The sequence below is a fragment of the Asterias amurensis genome, chromosome 13 (assembly GCF_032118995.1).
Source record: "Asterias amurensis chromosome 13, ASM3211899v1".
In the NCBI taxonomy this organism is placed as follows: Eukaryota; Metazoa; Echinodermata; class Asteroidea; order Forcipulatida; family Asteriidae; genus Asterias; species Asterias amurensis.
Window position 1 is genome coordinate 1,395,607 of NC_092660.1, and position 18,323 is coordinate 1,413,929.

An 18,323-nucleotide genomic window follows, 5' to 3' on the forward strand; every position below is an offset into this window, starting at 1 on the left:
TTTTTCATACACAATTTCAACCTCTACCCTCGCAGGTACCCTTTTACTCCTGGGTGAAGAGCAGCAATTATAGTAAAGCATCTTGCTCAAGGACACAAGTGTCAAGACCGGGATTCGAACCCACACTCCGGTGACTGGTTATAATTTTGAGGACTCAATTCTAGAGCCTCAACTTTGGAGAAAAGAAGCCACATCAAGACCACAGCCCTGTTGCTAAAAAGTACTCGACCATAAAATTTGTTACAAGACCCGATCAAAATGAGACAGCTCAGCTGTCTACAGTTTCACTTAAAGACACTGGATATTGGTAATTGTCAAAGACCAGTCTTATCACTTTGTGTATCTCAACATAAGCATAAAATAATAAACTTGTGAAGATTTGAGCTCAATTGGTTGTTATCGGCCAACTTTCTCAACAAAAAGAAGACACAACCTGTTGCTCAAAAGTACAAATCTATGGAAATTGGTACAAGAACAGAATCAAAATGAAGCAACTGTCAACAGTTTCACTTAACTATTTTTTTGACACACACGAAGAGAAGTTTTATCTTATTTGTCTTGAATATTTCAATTCTCAACAGAAATAAAGTAAACAAACTATCAGACTCAAAGGCAACATTCATTTTTTTAAATTAAGGATAAAAGGGAGGTATTATAGGACTTTTCCAGTAGTAACTTTACTAGCCCGTTGCTAACATCACTTGCCGCGGCTCGTGTGATCCAGTGCACAAGTTCTGTGAACTTATAATCTGATGTTTATGTTCTTTGGAAATTTATGTTTTTTTCATTCTTTGTTGTCAACAACTGCAGATTGGAGATTTGTTCTAAAATAACTATTTAATTTATTAAAGATTGTTGTTAAAAATAGTACGTAAATATTTGTGAAAGTTTCTGCAATCACTCACGTGTGTGGTAATAAAAAAATGTTACTACTCCACTTGTAACGATTTAATGTTTTCCGAATGTGGACACATGGGGGCGCTGCTCATTATTTGCGGTGATATTTTTCTTTGCGGTGGGATATATTTACAGGAATTGTCGAGTGTCATACGATACCCTAGAGCTTCTAATTTAACCACTTTACAATTTAAGAAATACAAGCCCATGTGCTGCCATGGAAATATACCATTGAATTTGTTTTCAATTCGAATAAAATAATGCAGAAAAATTGTTCTGAATCTGTCGGCCTAATGAAAACATCACATCACAACAACTTAATTTAAATTTTAACCCAAATGTGACAAGATTCACCATGACCACACTAACAAGGCTACGACTTGTAAAAAATGAAGGAAACATTTAGTTTTTATTAGGAGAAGAAAAACCTAAAATAGGGTAGGCATACGGACTGAAAATCTAACTCGCATGCAAGGCTCCGGTCCGGGTATCGAACCGGGGTCCGCAGAGCTGTAAACGGCTGTGAACCCACTGACTGGTGAGCCAACTTGTCTTTTTTGTCCCCGGTGCAAATTTTTTCCAGACGTTCATTTCTCTTCAATTCAAGCTCAATTAGTAATTGGTGTTCCTGTGCTGGCCTCAGATAATGAGTAGGCAAAGTATTATAAAGTTCTATGCAAAAAGCAAAAAGGCAAATTTACTCACTTATAGCTCGCCTTGCGTGAGGAAGTACTCCAGTGACCACGGTGACTCCGGCCAGTGTCCGAGTTAGACGTCTTTTGGCAATGGTGTATGTTGTTGGCGTGGAACGCGATGTCATGTTTGGATGTACGTGTTGCAGACACGCTTAGCTCCAATTTTGCACGCTAACTTCAAGTTTATTTAATGCGACATCCTCCCGACGAACAGTCCATGTAGATTAGGTTCCGTAGATTATTCCAGTATAGACTCTCTGGGGGACTACCACGAGAGCTAGCTGTAGACATTGTTAAACCTATAAAAATATCAAACAACCCGCGGTGCACTGCTGTGTCGTGTGCTCAACTAAGTAACGTGGTTTGTTGTGACCCGCACGTGAGTTAACGTCCATTCAAAAAAACCCGGCACCGAACAATGTGAATTCGTATAGCCTACTCTTTGTGCGATAGCTGGCAAATTCCCAAAATGTTGTAAACCTTTGTGGAATGTTGTTCGAAACTTCTACACTTTGGAGGTAAGCCAATGATAATACGGAAATGGTGAATTTTCACAAAGGGTTTTGGTCCGGGCTGGTACTATCGTGAATGAAATTGAATATGGTAATGTTTAAAGATTTAGAAACGGTTAAATACTTGAGTACAAAGCATGTCCGGTTGGGTTTTAGCTCAATACGATGTCTGGAATCGGAAACCACTTTGTTGAAGGCACACCCAAGTTTTTAAGAAATTACGGTAAAGACAAACAGGAAGCGTCTTACCAAGGAGATGTGCACAAATTGTACAAAAATTACAAATTGTCAGTAAACGTTTACAGTTTTGCTGATGGCACCACGTACGAGTAGGCCTACGACCATTTGGAGCGAAATGCTAAAAATGTTACACATGTACGAAAATAAAATGGTAAAGCAGACACCGAAATGAGTTATGAATTCCCTAAAACTTTTTTGTGGGATGATTGATCAACCTGTTGTTGAGGATGCGTTTGGCAGCAACAGTTGGTGGGGTGGGGTGGGGTGGGGTGGAGTTGGGTGGGTGTGAAGGTCGCTACACTTTCGAACCGGGGACCTGTAACAAAAGAGGACAATCAATAGGGTCCACGGTTCGGGAAAGGTCCACGGTTGGAAACAAGTTAAAAAAACACAAACAATGGGAGCTGTAACAAAAGAGAGCAGGTCCACGGTTCGGGAAAGGTCCACAGTTGGAAAACGTGTACAAAACCAACGGGAGCTGTTGCAAAAAGGTTAGCATATGATGATAGACAATAGGAGGCAAGGTTGCAGGCGTATACACACTAATTTTTGTGGGTGGGATGGGGTCGGAGTCGGATTGGGGGGGGTGGACGCCCCAAACGCTTGTCACCCCCCAACCCAAATTAGATCAACAAATTGCATACAATAAAGTTCGATACATCAAAAGCCCAGCTCAGCTAAAACATGGATTCGCCCCCAATTGGAAATGTATACAGCACTGAGTAACAGTTCAATTCACAAAACAACTTAATAACCCCAATTTATAGCAAACTATATCTACTTTAATATCCGATTGAAAATCCTTATCACATTTGTTTCGATATTAAATGTTGATACACAATGATATTAGGCATTAAAACACTCTCTTTCTGGGGTTGAGTTTAGACGCCGATATCTTACATTTTTCTCTGAAGTTTCGTTGCAAAAATGTACAAAAATGCATCCGAATAAACATTAACATCTCTTTCTTGGTTACAAATCCAATTAGTGCAAAATGGCATAATATAGAGTCAATCATCCACCTTTTGAGGACAGATTCAAATCAAACTCTTTTTAAAAGGTAATTAAAAGCTGATTTGTATTACATATACAAAAAATCAAATATTCATATTTTGAAGAGTAGGTGTTGTCGTTCTAGTTCTTCACTTATGTAGTACTAAGTTCTCTTTTGTTCCGTTTGTCACACCAAACATTTCTAAAGACTCGTAGTCTTGTCCTCGGGCATTTCTTCGTACGCATGGTTAATGGCACCTTCCAGTGCAGCGGTAGCCTCTGCTTCGTGCTTGTCCGCGGCCGTGTCTGCTGTCGGTGGTGTGGCGCCCTCTGGCAGGACTTCCATGTATTCTGGGGGATTTGGCGGTGGGGGTGCGTCTGGATTCGGAGTTTTTGTGACGTTGCCATTTTCTTCAACTGTTGCGTAGGTGATGCCAAGAGTTACTGCAATGTCCTCTTTGCGCACCTATTAAAACAAAAGAAAAAGCCATGAAAATGCCTGTTTAAGAGCAATAGAGGGCGCTATAATCCCAACTTGAAATACAAATCTAGACTTCATAAGATACGATAAACAGATCCCAACCCCTTTCCACAATAGCAAACTAATCCATAAACCAATCGACCCTTTACCGGAAAAAGTCCTTTCAATGAATTTGCAGGTCTGGAATGTCATTTAGAGAGCTAAGAGCAAGGCCAATTTCATTATGCAAAGTGCACTTCCATTGACAAATAACGTTACAGAATTGGTAAGAAAACAAATCATGAAGGTCACAGATGTACATACGGTCTAATGATAATTATAGTAGAACAAAACCTTGAAATGTTCTGTCTAAAATGTCATATTATTTTATGAGAAATAAATAAATAAATGAGTTAATCGCTCAGTGAGCGCTGTATTCATGTTTTCCCCTTCAAAATGCTCAACTTGGTATTTCACTATTTTGTCTCGTGACCCATCAGATGGCCGATCGATCTCAAACTTCAACAGGTTTGTCAGTTTAAGTATATGGTGGATTGCATTAACTAGCAGCAACTGTTTTGTTAGCAAAAACCACTTCTGTAATTAAGTGTTCATTTGAAATAGTAAGGAGAAAAAGGCCAATACCAGGGCAACAGATGATGGCCCCTGGTGCCTTCATGTAATTCCAGACCTACCTCGCATTAAAGGCACTGGGTACTTTTGGTAAATACTCAAGATAATTGTTAGAATGAAAACTTACTTGGTAATAAGAAATGGAGAGCTGTAAATAGTACAGATCATTGCGAGAAACAGCCCTCTCTGAAGTAACATAGTTTTCAAGAGAGAGGAACTTGTTCACTCAAATAATTAAAGACTTCAGCTGAAGCCTTTTATTATGCATCTGAAAACACACAGACGAGTAATGCTACAAGAGTGGTTTCTTTCACTCTTGTTATTTTATGCATGTTGGAATACACCAAGTGAGAATGCTGGTCTTTGACAATTCCCAAACGAGGTTAGTTTCCCTCACCTGTACCCCAAACGAGGTTTGGTTCTCTCGATACATTTTGGCTGGCTTGTTGCCGTTTTCTGGGACTCCGGCCTCTGGATCTATCTGCATGTCACTGTCTCCCATGACTGCCTTGCGAAGCTTCTCTTCGCTTGATGCACTCCATTGGCTACAAAAGGGGATCGCAGGGATACGAATTATGTTAACAGTTTTCCTTTGTTGGGGACTTACACATTTTAATTTGGACTTTTGAATGATGACAAATCCAATCGGCTATTTTGGAGGAATTTTATATAATATGGGCGTGGGAGGGGGGTTTTCTGCCCACCATTTGGTGAGCCAATTATGTATAAGGAACGTACACCACGGTGGAAATGGTAACCACGCATTATGCAAGGGGACGGGGAAACTCACGATGGAACAAGATTGTTCATCTGAAAGGTCACATGCAATATAATAGGAGAAGGGTAAATATTTCCGTTTTGCTCAAGTTATGGCCTTTTTAATAACATTTTCAAAACATTCACCTTCGGATGTCTGAAGTTCCAAAATAGATGAGAGCAACGACAACCACCAACCCGACATAGACGATGATCGCTAGAGCCCATGTAGGTAAAGGCAATTGATCCTCAATTCCAGGCTCCAAAGCGGTAATCTACAAGCAAAACAATTACATTTTGTTTATTTAAATCTTTGGACGTTAGGTTGGAACAATGACTGTCAATCTTATACAAAAGTTCAAACAAACTGTCATAGAATGATAGTGTTTAATAATCTACTCGTGATTGATTGGCCAACTCAATCTTTTATGAACATGGTTTTGCTTGTTTATAGGCCCAGGCTAGTTTCACCGTAAATTTACAAATACAAAATAAATAAAAAACTGTCTGCAATCTGCATGAACTATTAAATATGTTTTTTGCTTTTTGCTTGTTGAAAAACTTCTTCACCCCTTTTGTTCTTTATGGAGTCCGGGATGCAAATTTCATTTTCTGTACACCAAATTGACCACTGTCATAGTGAATGCTTTTTAATGGGGACATTTTGTTTTCTAAGTCGTGATTCAAAAAAGGGAATCCATAAAAAAAGCAGGATGGCAATTTTGATGTACAGAAAAAGAAAGAAAATGCGTTAGGGATCGTTATTTTCCCTTCAACCCGATACGTTCTGTATGACGTCATTCATTACCTCATACTCCAGCATGTCCTCAATTTTGTCCTTGTTCATAGTCATCATGAGGTACAACTCCTTCGATCTGAAGGCAATCGGCATGACAACAGACTCGGTCGGGTTGGCAACGAAGAAATACACAGTCACTTCGTCTGTCTGTGACACGCCTTCTGAGGTGGCGATGTTCACAGTGGTAACGACGATATGCCGCGGCCTGGGTACCAGACAGGAATATGGAAACCAATTTGGTGAACAGATTCATTGCAATGGGTGTAATCCATAGCGAGGCTGTGAGGTAAAACAGCCTGGCCCCTTTCCTCAATGTACCATCACATAAAGTTTATGTGTTGATGTTTGTACGTGTAACATTACATGCTAGCATACAAGCTGAAAGGACAGCAGTTACTTTTATGAGGTGTGTTTTTTGTATAAAAAAAAAAAAAAAAAAAAAAAAAAAAAAATAAATAAAGTAAATGGAATGCGTGTACCACATAGCATTTGAATTAATTAGTTATGAAGAAACAAACACCATTGCTCCTTGAACTGTACACAACATAACTGACTCCCCACACAAACACGAGTTTATTTTCCCGGTGAATATTATATTGACTTTCAGCAAACATTGATTCTAGGTTACGCCATGTTTACAAAGGGTTTAATAAAAAGGTTTTACTGCCCAATACAATGTGCGCTTCGTGAGTGTAGAATCAAGTCTTAAAATGCATGTGAACAGCCGAAGTCCAGTTGCTTTTACAGAGACGTACGTGACACGAGTTGACGATTGGCGAACGTGTGTTTCATGTATATTGTAAAAGGCACTGGGGTCGATTTCACAAAGAGTTAGGACTAGTCCTAACTTAGGACTAGTCCTAGGAGATATACAAATTGCATGGATAGTCCTAAGTTAGGACGAGTAACTGGTCCTAACTCGAGATAAGACTAGTCCTAACTCGTTGTGAAATCCACCCCTGGACACCTTTGGTAATAATTGTCATGCAAAGACCAGTATTCTCACTTGGTGTATCCCAACATGCATACAATATTTAGTATGTGAAAATTAAGACTCAGTTGGTCCTTGAAGTTGCAAGAAAATAAGGGAAAAATAACACTTTTTGCACAAATGTGTGTGTGCTTACAGATGCACGATAGAGGGCTTTAGGCCTTTGTGAATTTGATTGTTTTAGCGAGGGAAATTTTCTTTTTCTGAAAAACTTCAGAGGGAGCCGTTTCTCACAATGTTTTATACTATCAACAGCTCTACATTGCTAATTACCAAGTGAGTTGTTACACTAACACTTATGTTGAGTAATAAACCAATAGGTGTACATGCAGTGCCTTCGAACAGTACGTTATGAAGCCCCTTTTCGGTTCTGCACCGGCCGCTGCAGTTCCCGCTTCTTGAGGTGGAAGGCATTATACCACTACGCCGACCCGATCAGAAAGGCCATTGGTCTATTGGTGCCAACGTCGACAATGCCTACTCGCCACGTTGATGCACATGACAGAACTTAAACCCAGTGCACAATATTCTTGTTTTTCACACTACATTAATTTAGTCTGGGCGGAGAGAAGCAATTATGGTAAAACCAATACTTACTCAACTTTCGTTATGACGTACTGATTAGAAATATTGGCAATCACCATTTTCAGCTGATCTTGCATGGCGTCATCAAACTATTGAAAACAAGAAAATCCATTTGTTAGATCTCGGCAGTCGTAAAAAGTTGTTTCAAGCTACACATTTTGAAATATAATAGCAACTAGGCATAGCATACTAAATGGGACCTTAAACTACTACTATTTTGGATTCACAACAAAAAGTATTATATATCATTGTTGGCGTAAATATTGACCATTTTGTTGTTGCCCTTCAGGGCCACCATAAAAATCGTTTTATGCCAGTCGCCTGACATACAAGGCCTAAAGGCCACTTCAAGGTGTGGGTTACAATCAACTTCTTTTCCAGGGGCCGTTGCCACCCATCCTGGGGCTGAAACAGGAGTACCCCCTTTACAGTCCATACGGATGTAGGCTTGGGTATCATCCATCCGAAGCCTGGCTGGTAGAGCAGAAAGCACTATAGTTTATACCTCCTCAACTTTACGAAGCAATCATGGTCAAGTGTCTTCCTTTAAGAGCATAATTTTTCGACCGGGACTCGAACCCACACTCTGCTGATCTAACACCAAAGCCTTAATCCGCATTGCTCTTTATTAACCGCTGGGCCATGACACGCCACGAATTACTGTCTCAAATTACTGTCTCGAATTACTGTTTGCTGGAGACGTACCTTGTTGCCAGAAAGAACGATCCTTCCACCACCTGTTTCGGTGTATTCCACACACTGAGAAGTAAACAAGATATAATGCTCTTTGTTAGAGTTGCATAATAACTGGGTTTTAGTTTCAGAAAGCCATTGGGTAGGAAACAATACCGAACACAATAGAGCAAAAACACAAGCGGGAAGCTTAGAAGGTCTTTGTGCTTAAAGGCTCATGATGTTGGGACCAGAGAACAAATATTGTTGAAATCAGAATACATCAAATGAATACAATATACAATCTAGAACCGTAAAGCGACACTATGCATTTTAGATTAATTATTACAATTTCTGTGTACGTCTTGCAACGTTTCAAACTGTCATCAAACCATACCTGTTCAGAAGTGAACGTGTCCAAACAGTCGGGCGCACCTGTAAGACAGAAAACGACAGAGCATATAACATAACCGTTAAAAGAGTAATCATGTCTTAAACACAATTTCCTGCTAAGAAATAGCTAAAACAAATTCCTAAAAAAAACATAGAACACCCCCCCCATGACGCAAAACCTACACTGCAAAAACTGGGGCGCAAAAATCGATGCCAAAGAGAGAGTCAAAATTAACATCAGTGGGTGTTGAACGAAATTTTGTGCTATTTGAACACTCCATGGTGTAAAATGTGATTGTTTTTTTGACACCCATGGTGTTAATTTTAACACCCCAGTTTTTGTAGTTTACTGAGGGTCAACATCAGTGTTAATTTGGGGTATAGAACAAGATATGTTTTTCTCAGTCATTATTGTTTCCCGTCATTGTGGTATTTATGCGTAGGCCCACCTCTAAATTAACCTGACATTAAAATTGGTGCAAGGACTTTGTGATTTTGTTATTCAAATAAATAGTAACAAGAAAATTATGTTTTCTAATATTGTAGCCAACAGACTCAGCGACGCAGTATTAATTTCTGTAGCTGTTTCCATACAAAGTTCCATGATACTTGTCCACATTATACAAAATAATTGTTGAAACAGTTAGAAGTTGATGAATTAACCTATAGCCCTATTGCGGAATCAACACAAAAAAACCATCATCAACTTTTCTAACACTATTTGAAACGATGTCACATCAATCACAGTTAAAAGGCACAAAGCAAAGCTGTGAAATTGTTGTCAAAATGTAGTTTGGTATAAGGTAAAATTTGAAAGTACCCGCATTTCACTCTGAAAAGAGTTGTCCGCTATATGGGTCTTTGCAAGAGTGGTATGACGGACAAAACGAGTATACTTTTCGCTCTTTTACATAAAGAGAGTACACTTCTAATTGCCGTTTCTTTATCCTTTGTATTAAAAACTATCGCCATTTCAGAGTTCGCCTCTGACAAGCCACCAATAGTTTTCAGGTATTCATTTAAAAATGTTGTTGTGTATATAAATTCCCCCCATCAGCAATACATTTCTTTGTAAACACGTTTCCAATGCATGTCTTCATGTACACAAACTATAATACGCAATCTTATTGTTAAATATTTAGTGTTTGGGCTTAGGGTATAAAGTTTTGCGAACAAAAGAAACTTTCTCAACGTTGAATCTGAAGAATGTACTACCGTAGAAAGGCAGTTGAGGTATTGTAAAAACCAGTCCATATGATATTGTGAATTTGAACTTCAGGGCACGTCCTGGATTTTTGAAGAAGTTCATACGTTTTTTATAACATTTGAACAACTGGAATTCTACATGTTTTTGAAATCTCTGAATGCAAGGGATTTGTAAACATTCAATAGATGTTTACGAACAACTAAGAACTGCTTATGTGATTTGTTCATACCAACTCAAAGTGCATTTGGAAGAACCTGCGGCTATGATCTTACTCTTAAAAAAAATGGGTACAGTCGAAAATGTGCTGCCATTTTGACATGAGCTCTGTATGCAACAGAGAAGCGAATGTGTTGCTAATTATACAAGAGAGAGCTTCTACAATAAACAGTTCCCGTTCCAACCTCACAATGGTTCAAGTAAACTCAATGACTAAACCAAGATGGTTTGTACCATGTTCCCTTTCAGTAAATGGAGACACTTGGTTTCAGAATGTTTTGCTTTTAGTGCAAGATGCGCAACTCATATCAACGAAACCCACACACTAAAAAATATATATTTTCCTGACCAAGATACAAAACTAACTCATAAAATTGATATTGAACTCATGCCCAGCACACCCTTCTTTGTTGGTTTACAACCTCTCAAGCAAGAATATCATAAAATGACCACCGGAGTCATATAAAATGGCCACCGATGCCAAACAAAATGGCTACAGTGCTGTCATAAAAGAGATTTGTCAGTTTGGTGTTATGTTCAATGCAGGCAGTATATTATACAATTTGTCTATTGGTCAAAGTGTAGTTTTGTTTGCACATGGAAAACACATGAATAATCAAAGTGTTAAGGCGAATCTTTAAGAGGCGGAACCAAACAGTAATGTTCAAAAAGGGAGGCGACATCTCATGGACCTATATGCCTGGGAATAAAACTGATATGGCTTTTAGTGAAGAGAATTTTGATCGCTAGGCCTAATATTTACTTATAATGAGCAAAATTTTATCATGAGATTTATATGACCCGAGATTATGGAAAATCATGCTGTCACCCCACCCCTATCCCATAAAGTCTTTCGGGCACAACGTAAACCTACAATGTACGTAAAGATCGAGACATCAATATCGATTACAAGACTATAGTATGGGCCTAAACATTTTCCAACAAACTGTGAAATAAAAAGAAGGGGTGGTTGACAATTAGTGTGCATTGCTACAAAAAGCAAAAACATTCATGGTTAAATTATAATAAATATAGTGAAGTTAATGACTTACCATTGACACCGTAGGAAAGAAGTGCAAGAGCACACACTATCAACTCAACAGACCACTTCATGGCTGAGTTATGCAGTTCTTCCGTCAGTAAAATTCAAGTTGCAAAAGATTATGTGTAAAGAAAGAGGATTGCCTGCAAAACTCGACTCCCAAAATGGTTTTGATCCGCACTGTTCTTGGTCTAGCAATGATCATAAAACCACACTGTAGCAACAGACTAATAACTTGACACGGTCACCGCTGAGATGTAATGATTTCTGCATAGAGCTAGGACCCAGCTCTATATATGATTACTGTGACCCGGTTCTAGAGCTTCGCGTCAGCCCGCAGTGCGCATGCAGTGCGCAGCTGCAGCAATGACTAGTCAAATGTTGACAAGGTGTTCGAGAGCAAACAAACCCGTGTGTGATTATTGAATATCAAGCAATCTTGGAATTAGATTAGAGCCCGGTTTGTATACCTCAGCCAAAGGCAATCTGGTGAATAGGCATACAGCAGCATTAGTTACTGCTTGTAGAGAGTTCATGTGAAGTGACCCCATAAAATGCTAAAGGCGCAGTCGCTTGGAAATAAAGTTCGTGTTATTCTGAGTCAATATAAAAGTCCTGGTATAGGAAAATGAAAAAAAACCACCACTTGACAGACTTAAAAGCATAACTCAATGGTCCTTGTGGTTATGTAATTGGGGTGCGGGTTCGAATCATGGTCATGACACTTGTGTCCTTGAGCAAGATGCCTTACTCTAGTTGCTTCTCTTCACCCAGGTGTATTAACGGGTACCTGCGAGGGTAGAGTTTCATTTGGGGTTTGTACAAGCCACAGCAGCCAGGGCTGTTTTTATTACGTAGTCGTTTTTTTCCCTACCCTTCATAATTTCCATTTCTAGAAAGGGTCATGTTCTCCAGTTTGATAAGACCTTAAGAATAAAATACAAAAACCGGTAGACACTGGGAAAGGGCATACCATTGGATCTTAGTTGGAGCAGCTTTGTTACAATCAATATGACAATATAATAAACAAACTCTCCCCTCAATTTTGAATTACAATATTTTATTTTATTAAACAGTATTTAAAAACTGAATTAACATAGAAGAGCTTTCCTGAATAATGTTCACTCTTGAACAAGTTTTGTCACAGAGAATGTTTGTTGTTGTATTATGTCCATCCATGTTCTATGACTGTCGAATATATCACACAATTTGTGCCGCCATGTTGGACGGTTGAGCAAAAAATGGTCATGAAGACAAATAAGTATGGAGTGCACATAGTACAAATCGAACACAATCAGTCAAACAAAAACAGTTCAAAAATAAATTAATATTCAAGAATTAAAAGTAAACGTAGTACTCAAAACTACAATCGTTATACAAAAAAAAAACATTAAAAGATACAATATTATTGCTAAATCAAAGTTATGGACAGGGGTAACATATTTTTTCCGCGCGAGACGATTCTCCGTTTAACCATGGAGGTTTCCTCAATGGTTTAACAAAAACTGTTAGGCTGGAATGAGCATGTTCAAGTTTAAAAACAAAATTTTGTCACTCGGATCTGTAAAAGTAGAATTTTAAGATTTACAGTTTGTTTTGCATTGAGGTTTATTGTACAATGACATAGACCGAAGTGAAAACATAAAACATAATGTAAGCAAAATGCGCGATAGACTTTGGAGTTATTATCATAAACCGATTCCAAAATATACAATATTTCTTAAACTGATCAAGGCAAACAATTATTTTTTTTTCTCCAGGAGACGCCAGCTGACTCTTCCATGCATTAACATGAAACATCCAGCATTAGATTCCGTTTGGATTTATCTAAATGCCTTCATTAATGAGCCCGTGAACGTTTCCTAGAAAAATCTACTCATGAATTGAAATTATCAACAGGGGGCGCTCTAGGTCATCGGCCATTTTGAAAGAAAAAAATGGTCCGGATGAGGTGAGGCGTACGGAAGCTGTTAAAACAACGCATGTTCGTGCTCACTATGTCATCAAAAATATTTGAAACGATGGCAGGATGTCGTGGATGATTGACCAATAAGAAAAGTTGAAGTTGGATATTAAATTACTATCAAAATGTAAGATGTTGCATGACACTGTTTTTTTTCCTTCATGAGACTGTTATTTCACAAACAACAGTTACTAATTGTTTGCCTCGAACTCAATTCACAACTTCTTATCTTGCACCCTCACCACAGAACTCGGCCACAGCCGGGTCTGTGGATCAGCTCTGTCAGGCACGTTGAGTCAACACCACACGGCCCTGGGATCAGCTAGCACACGGTTCCTCAACCGTCTCTAGCGCTTGAATCTCCCGGTCCGCTGTGGCGTTGGATCAGCATCAACTACCGCAGACCTGGTTGCTCTCCTCCGGGCGAACCTCTCCATCAGCGAGGAGGGTCTTCGTTCCGGGGAGCCGGGTCGCGGCTCAGCATCAGCATCAGATATCCTTGATGCCGTTTTCACGAAGCTCACGACACGTGGCGATGTCGTGGTCGTGTCATTTCGCACGAGGATAATCTTCATCGTGATGGCTGTTTTGGGATAACAAAAAAAGAAAGAATTAAGAAACTAATAAGTGAACGAACTTACAGATAACAACACAAGATTTGAAATTAAACTTTATCGCAACTGCAAATTGAGTTAATTAACATGTTGTGATTGTTCCCGTCAAAAGATTATTCGTTTTGTTTTTACCTGTGGTGTTTGACAAGATGCCTGTATCTCCTTTTCAGCGCCTCTCTGGTTTTATTGGCTTTCTTTGTCTCCTCTTCGTCGCCTGTACTTGGAACGTCCAGCTCGACTTCACTTGATGTATTTGTGGTCGAGTTTAAGGCTGGGGCTTCCACCTGTACAAAGAGGACAACGTAAGGCATTAACTTTAGGAGTAAACGGGGTGCAAAAACACACACATTAATTTAAAGGCACTGGACACCTTTGGTAATTGTCAAATACTAGTCTTCTTACTTGGTGTATCTCAACATAACAAACCTGTGAAAACTTGAGCTCGATGGTCGTCAGAGTTGCGAGATAACTATGAAAGAAAAAAACATCTTTGTCACACGAAGTTGTGTGCTTTCAGATGCTTGATTTCGAGACCTCAAATTCTAAATCAGACGGTCTCGAAATCAAATTCGTGGAAAATCACTTCTTTCTCGAAAACTACGTTACTTCAGAGGGAGCCGTTTTTTAACAATGTTTTATACTATCAACCTCTCCCCATTACTCGTTACCAAGAAAGGTTTAGTGCTAATAATTATTTTTAGTAATTACCAATAGTGTCCACTGTCTGTAAGTACAAATACAAAATACAAGATATTCACAGACTAACAAGATATCAGAGTAAATATAGAACAAAGAAAATAGTATTAGCTTTTGCAAACTGCTTACCAACCCCATTGACAAGTATGTTATAAATGTAGGCAAAATACTATAGAGAAAATAGTGAAAACCGACTACACATTTTGCATTAAATTGATTCAAAGACAAACATGAATAAAACGCTCACTGAGCGGTAATACTACAAACGGGAAATTAGTTTGATTTGTTTCTCACCCAATATGAAAATTCAGACAGAAATATTTCATGGGATAATTTCAACTATCATCATCATTATTAGACCTTGTAAGTGTTAAGTCAATCTACAAATTATGTACTTTAAAATATTAGCAACATACGTTTTCAACCAAAGTGTTGTTGTTCACTTCGGTGTTGTTTCCAACCATGCTGTTATTTCCAACCTCGGTGTTATTTCCAACCACAGTGTTATTTTCAGCTGTACTGTTGGTATTTTCTACACTGCTATTGGTGTTTCCATCCATGGTCCCGTTGCCCAAGTTCCATACGGGCACAGGGAGTGTGCAGTTACACGGATCGGCCCCGTAATGGGTTAACCTGATTGCCATTCCAACGTGTGGCAAGTCTAAAAAGCTGTATGGCATCCGTAGGTGATACGTCAGGTAACCACACCTGGGGGTAAATAAAGATGAAAATCAATAAACACAAAGAGAAATGCAAAATGGAACTTTATATTTTAACATAAGCTTCGCGCCAAATTCTACATACTATAAAACTTAACGTCAGAACTGACCCAGCAGGTCCCATGGTATCTGACCCATGGACAAGACCAAAAATTCTTAAATTGAGAGTTTACTCGATTAACTCAGATTTCCCAGACTGTATACTACATTTGTGCAACATAATGACGTCGTATAGCCATTTCCCATCATCCAAAGAATAAACAGTTTATTCTCTGCCTTGTAAAAAAAAACATTATTTATTGGTACCTCCTTTAAAACATTCTGTTTGTACTGTTTTGTCAAATAGTGTTGTTTATTGGTTATTTAAAACATTCTGTTTGTATTGTTTTCGTGAAGTATGGAAATAAATGCAAGTTTGAATTGAACTGAACTGTATAGTTGAAAAGTGACCATACTATTCGTTCAACGCCAGAATAACCTTTTCCCGCCAAGCTCCAACCCAGTCCTTACCTATCATAGACCAGCATGTCATCCTTAGCACCATTCAGTGTCTCCCATATAGGACTAGCAGCGTACCAATCCTCATAGACCGGGAACGATACCCTGCTATGGAGGTACGAGGAAAGCAACCGGGACCACAAATCTCCAGCGTTAACCACCATGAAATTGACGTCATCCACGCCTTCCTCTACCAGTTCAAGTCGCAGTTCTTCGAGCCTGGAATACGAAGTACAACTTGTAGGTTAGTTCAACAGAAAAATCATAAGGAGTCAGGCAAGAAACTAAAACCGACGGAACAAAAAAAAGTCAAAAAACTGTTAGTGCACAGCATAAGATCTGCCTAACATTATTCATGTAATGTACGATATGTGTACATACAATCTACTCTGTTGTGTAGATTTTGTTCTTTGCTTCTTACGCCACGCGTTTCACAAACAAAATGCATGTTTGCAGTGGACATAATGGTGAGGCTAAAACAGATACAGCCAGTTTGAAATGCAGTTTTCATCAAAATATTCAAAATAGTGTTGATTGGAAGTTGAACTTGGTCACAATAACATTTGTTTTTACATGATTGAATGTTAGCAGCAGTCTCTGTTAACCAGTTATATACCATAGAGGAAGACGAGCTTTCTCCTGAAGACGCGCAGAGAATACTGCTCGAAACGTCGAGACCACACCGGCTCTTCTCAGAGCCAACAATCACACAAAGAGATTTACACATGGTTTTACCCGCAAGTTTAAACTTTATTTCTAGTTTCTTAAACAAGCTTCAAACAACACTCAGTTATTTATCAACTTACTTTGATGCCTGCGACAGACAGAAGGGTCAGCTAGCTTGCAATAGCGCCACCACCGTCACATTTCCCCTCCCTTGAAGCATGGGATTCACTTCTCCCGATGTCCATGATGGTGGTGTGACGCACCTTAGCTCTGAATGGAATGGGTCGTTATCACCAGCAATGGCCAGATGGACCATGCAGAGCAGGGCCGCTAGGAGCGACCCCCTCAGGTGACCCATGGTAGCACGAGTTGGGCCTGCTGGGTCTGGGAACAAAGGGAAAGAAACATTGTGTATAGGCCCGTTGTCTTACTTAGCTTCAAAACGAGAGAAAAAAAAACCCAAAGGAACAGTCTGAACTGTTTTAAAGGCACTGGAAATTATTGGTAATTGTCACTTGCTGTAGCTCAACGTATGCATAAAATAACAAACCTGTGAAAATTTGAGCTCAATCTCATCGAAGTTGCGAGAGATAATAATGAAAGAAAAAACACCCTTGTCACACGAAGTTGTGTGCTTTCTCAGATGCTTGATTTCGAGACCTCAAATTCTAAATCCGAGGTCTCGAAATCAAATTTGTGGAAGCTATAACATCTTTCTCGAAAACTACTCAACTTCAGAGGGAGCCGTTTCTCACAATGTTTTATACTACAAACCTCTCCCCATTACTCGTTATACCAAGTATGGTTTTATGCTAATAGTTTTTTTGAATAATTACCAATAGTTTCCACTGCCTTTAAAGGCAAATTAAGTATACCTTGGGTTTTTAGAACAGTTCGACTGTTTATATCCAATACAAATGCAGATAGACTTATAATAATATACAATAAAACTAACCTGTGAAAATTCTACTTCAAAAAGGTGATAGTTTTTGCGATATCGCAAAAAAAATCGGAGGAAAAAATCATGCAGGAAGACTATCCATAATGGGAATACACACTCTGAGAATTATTTCTGACAGTTACGTTTCTCTCAGAACCAAAATAGGGGGATAAAACTATACTTTAAAGTGAAACTCATTCTTACAATGCCTAACACTATCGAAAGCTGCTGTATAACTTCTAACCAATAAGTTTGTATTGCCATTAATTTTAGGAGCGATTTTATCAATCGCTTATCCTTCCCTTAACCTATACACAAGTAGACCTACCTAGGTTAAAGAAAAAATAACAGCGGCGGTACTGCACAAATTTAACCAACATATACAAACAGAACAACCACGCACAAAATGTGTTTGTTCGCTTAACACACACGCCCCCCGTCTGTAAAATCCACACACATCGCAACTTCACACCACTTTACAGAACCTGCTGAACTATAGTTGAACACTTGAGGTGTATTTTCCCCTACAGCAGTTAAAAGAAAACAAACTTACCACAGACAGGCCAAATCCAAAGTCTTGGAAGATCCAAGAACCTTAAGAAGAGAACCAACGATTCAAATTATTGACTGCAGTGTTTCACCAGTGAGAAACGAAATACCCAATCTACCGAACCGATTGTTATACCCTCTACCTAAACACTGCTATCAGTTTATAAACATTTCTACCAGTAGCTGAATGTTTTACCAATAACTAATTTGCACACAATGGGTTCGAGTTCCAAAACCCAGGGTCAGGGTGACGACCCGTTCACTCACTTCAGTGTGGTATATGAATATTCATGAAGTTAATGACGCTCGTAAAACTATTGTATGTAAAGCTCGAACTTGCACTTCATTTACCGTTTCCTTATTCCTTCATCCAATCAAACCTATTATCATTTCACACACAGTAACCTAAACCCTACATATGAAAATGTACATTACACTTCTACCGACATTTTCTGAGCTAAAGTTTACGCCACGCAATGAATATTCATCCCGCACACAATGGTGTGAATATAGCAAACCTCCGAACGGGATACAGGATCACACAGATCACGTAAAAATAAACACGATACCTTAAATCTGGCCAAATG

The 18,323-nt window shown here is 39.0% G+C and overlaps 2 protein-coding genes across 2 annotated transcripts; both read right to left on the reverse strand.

The window, feature by feature from the left end:
• Positions 1 to 3,080: 3,080 nt before the first annotated feature.
• Positions 3,081 to 11,391, reverse strand: LOC139946076 (uncharacterized). Its single transcript, XM_071943676.1, has 8 exons — positions 11,102 to 11,391; positions 8,631 to 8,668; positions 8,267 to 8,320; positions 7,574 to 7,650; positions 5,995 to 6,190; positions 5,334 to 5,461; positions 4,828 to 4,975; positions 3,081 to 3,803 (listed from the first exon to the last, which is right to left on the reverse strand). Exons 1-8 carry the CDS (start codon positions 11,160 to 11,162, stop codon positions 3,540 to 3,542), a joined length of 966 nt encoding a protein of 321 aa, XP_071799777.1. The 5' UTR covers positions 11,163 to 11,391; the 3' UTR covers positions 3,081 to 3,539.
• A 1,634-nt stretch (positions 11,392 to 13,025) lies between these two features.
• Positions 13,026 to 17,908, reverse strand: LOC139946436 (selenoprotein P-like). The gene is made up of 6 exons (XM_071944084.1): positions 17,741 to 17,908; positions 16,388 to 16,631; positions 15,594 to 15,800; positions 14,781 to 15,072; positions 13,801 to 13,952; positions 13,026 to 13,637 (listed from the first exon to the last, which is right to left on the reverse strand). The coding sequence occupies exons 2-6, from the start codon at positions 16,603 to 16,605 to the stop codon at positions 13,604 to 13,606; spliced, it is 903 nt and encodes a 300-aa protein (XP_071800185.1). The 5' UTR covers positions 16,606 to 16,631; positions 17,741 to 17,908; the 3' UTR covers positions 13,026 to 13,603.
• Positions 17,909 to 18,323: the final 415 nt, after the last annotated feature.

What these genes read in the sequence shown, in the direction of transcription:
- LOC139946076 (XM_071943676.1), bottom strand. Translation starts at nt 11,162, where the DNA reads ATGAAGTGGTCTGTTGAGTTGATAGTGTGTGCTCTTGCACTTCTTTCC. An exon ending in TCTTTCCTACGGTGTCAATG is followed by an intron (nt 8,669 to 11,101) that starts GTAAGTCATTAA and finishes TCTGTCTTACAG; the next exon opens with GTGCGCCCGACTGTTTGGAC. An exon ending in GGAACTTCAGACATCCGAAG is followed by an intron (nt 4,976 to 5,333) that starts GTGAATGTTTTG and finishes CCCCTTTTGTAG; the next exon opens with CCAATGGAGTGCATCAAGCG.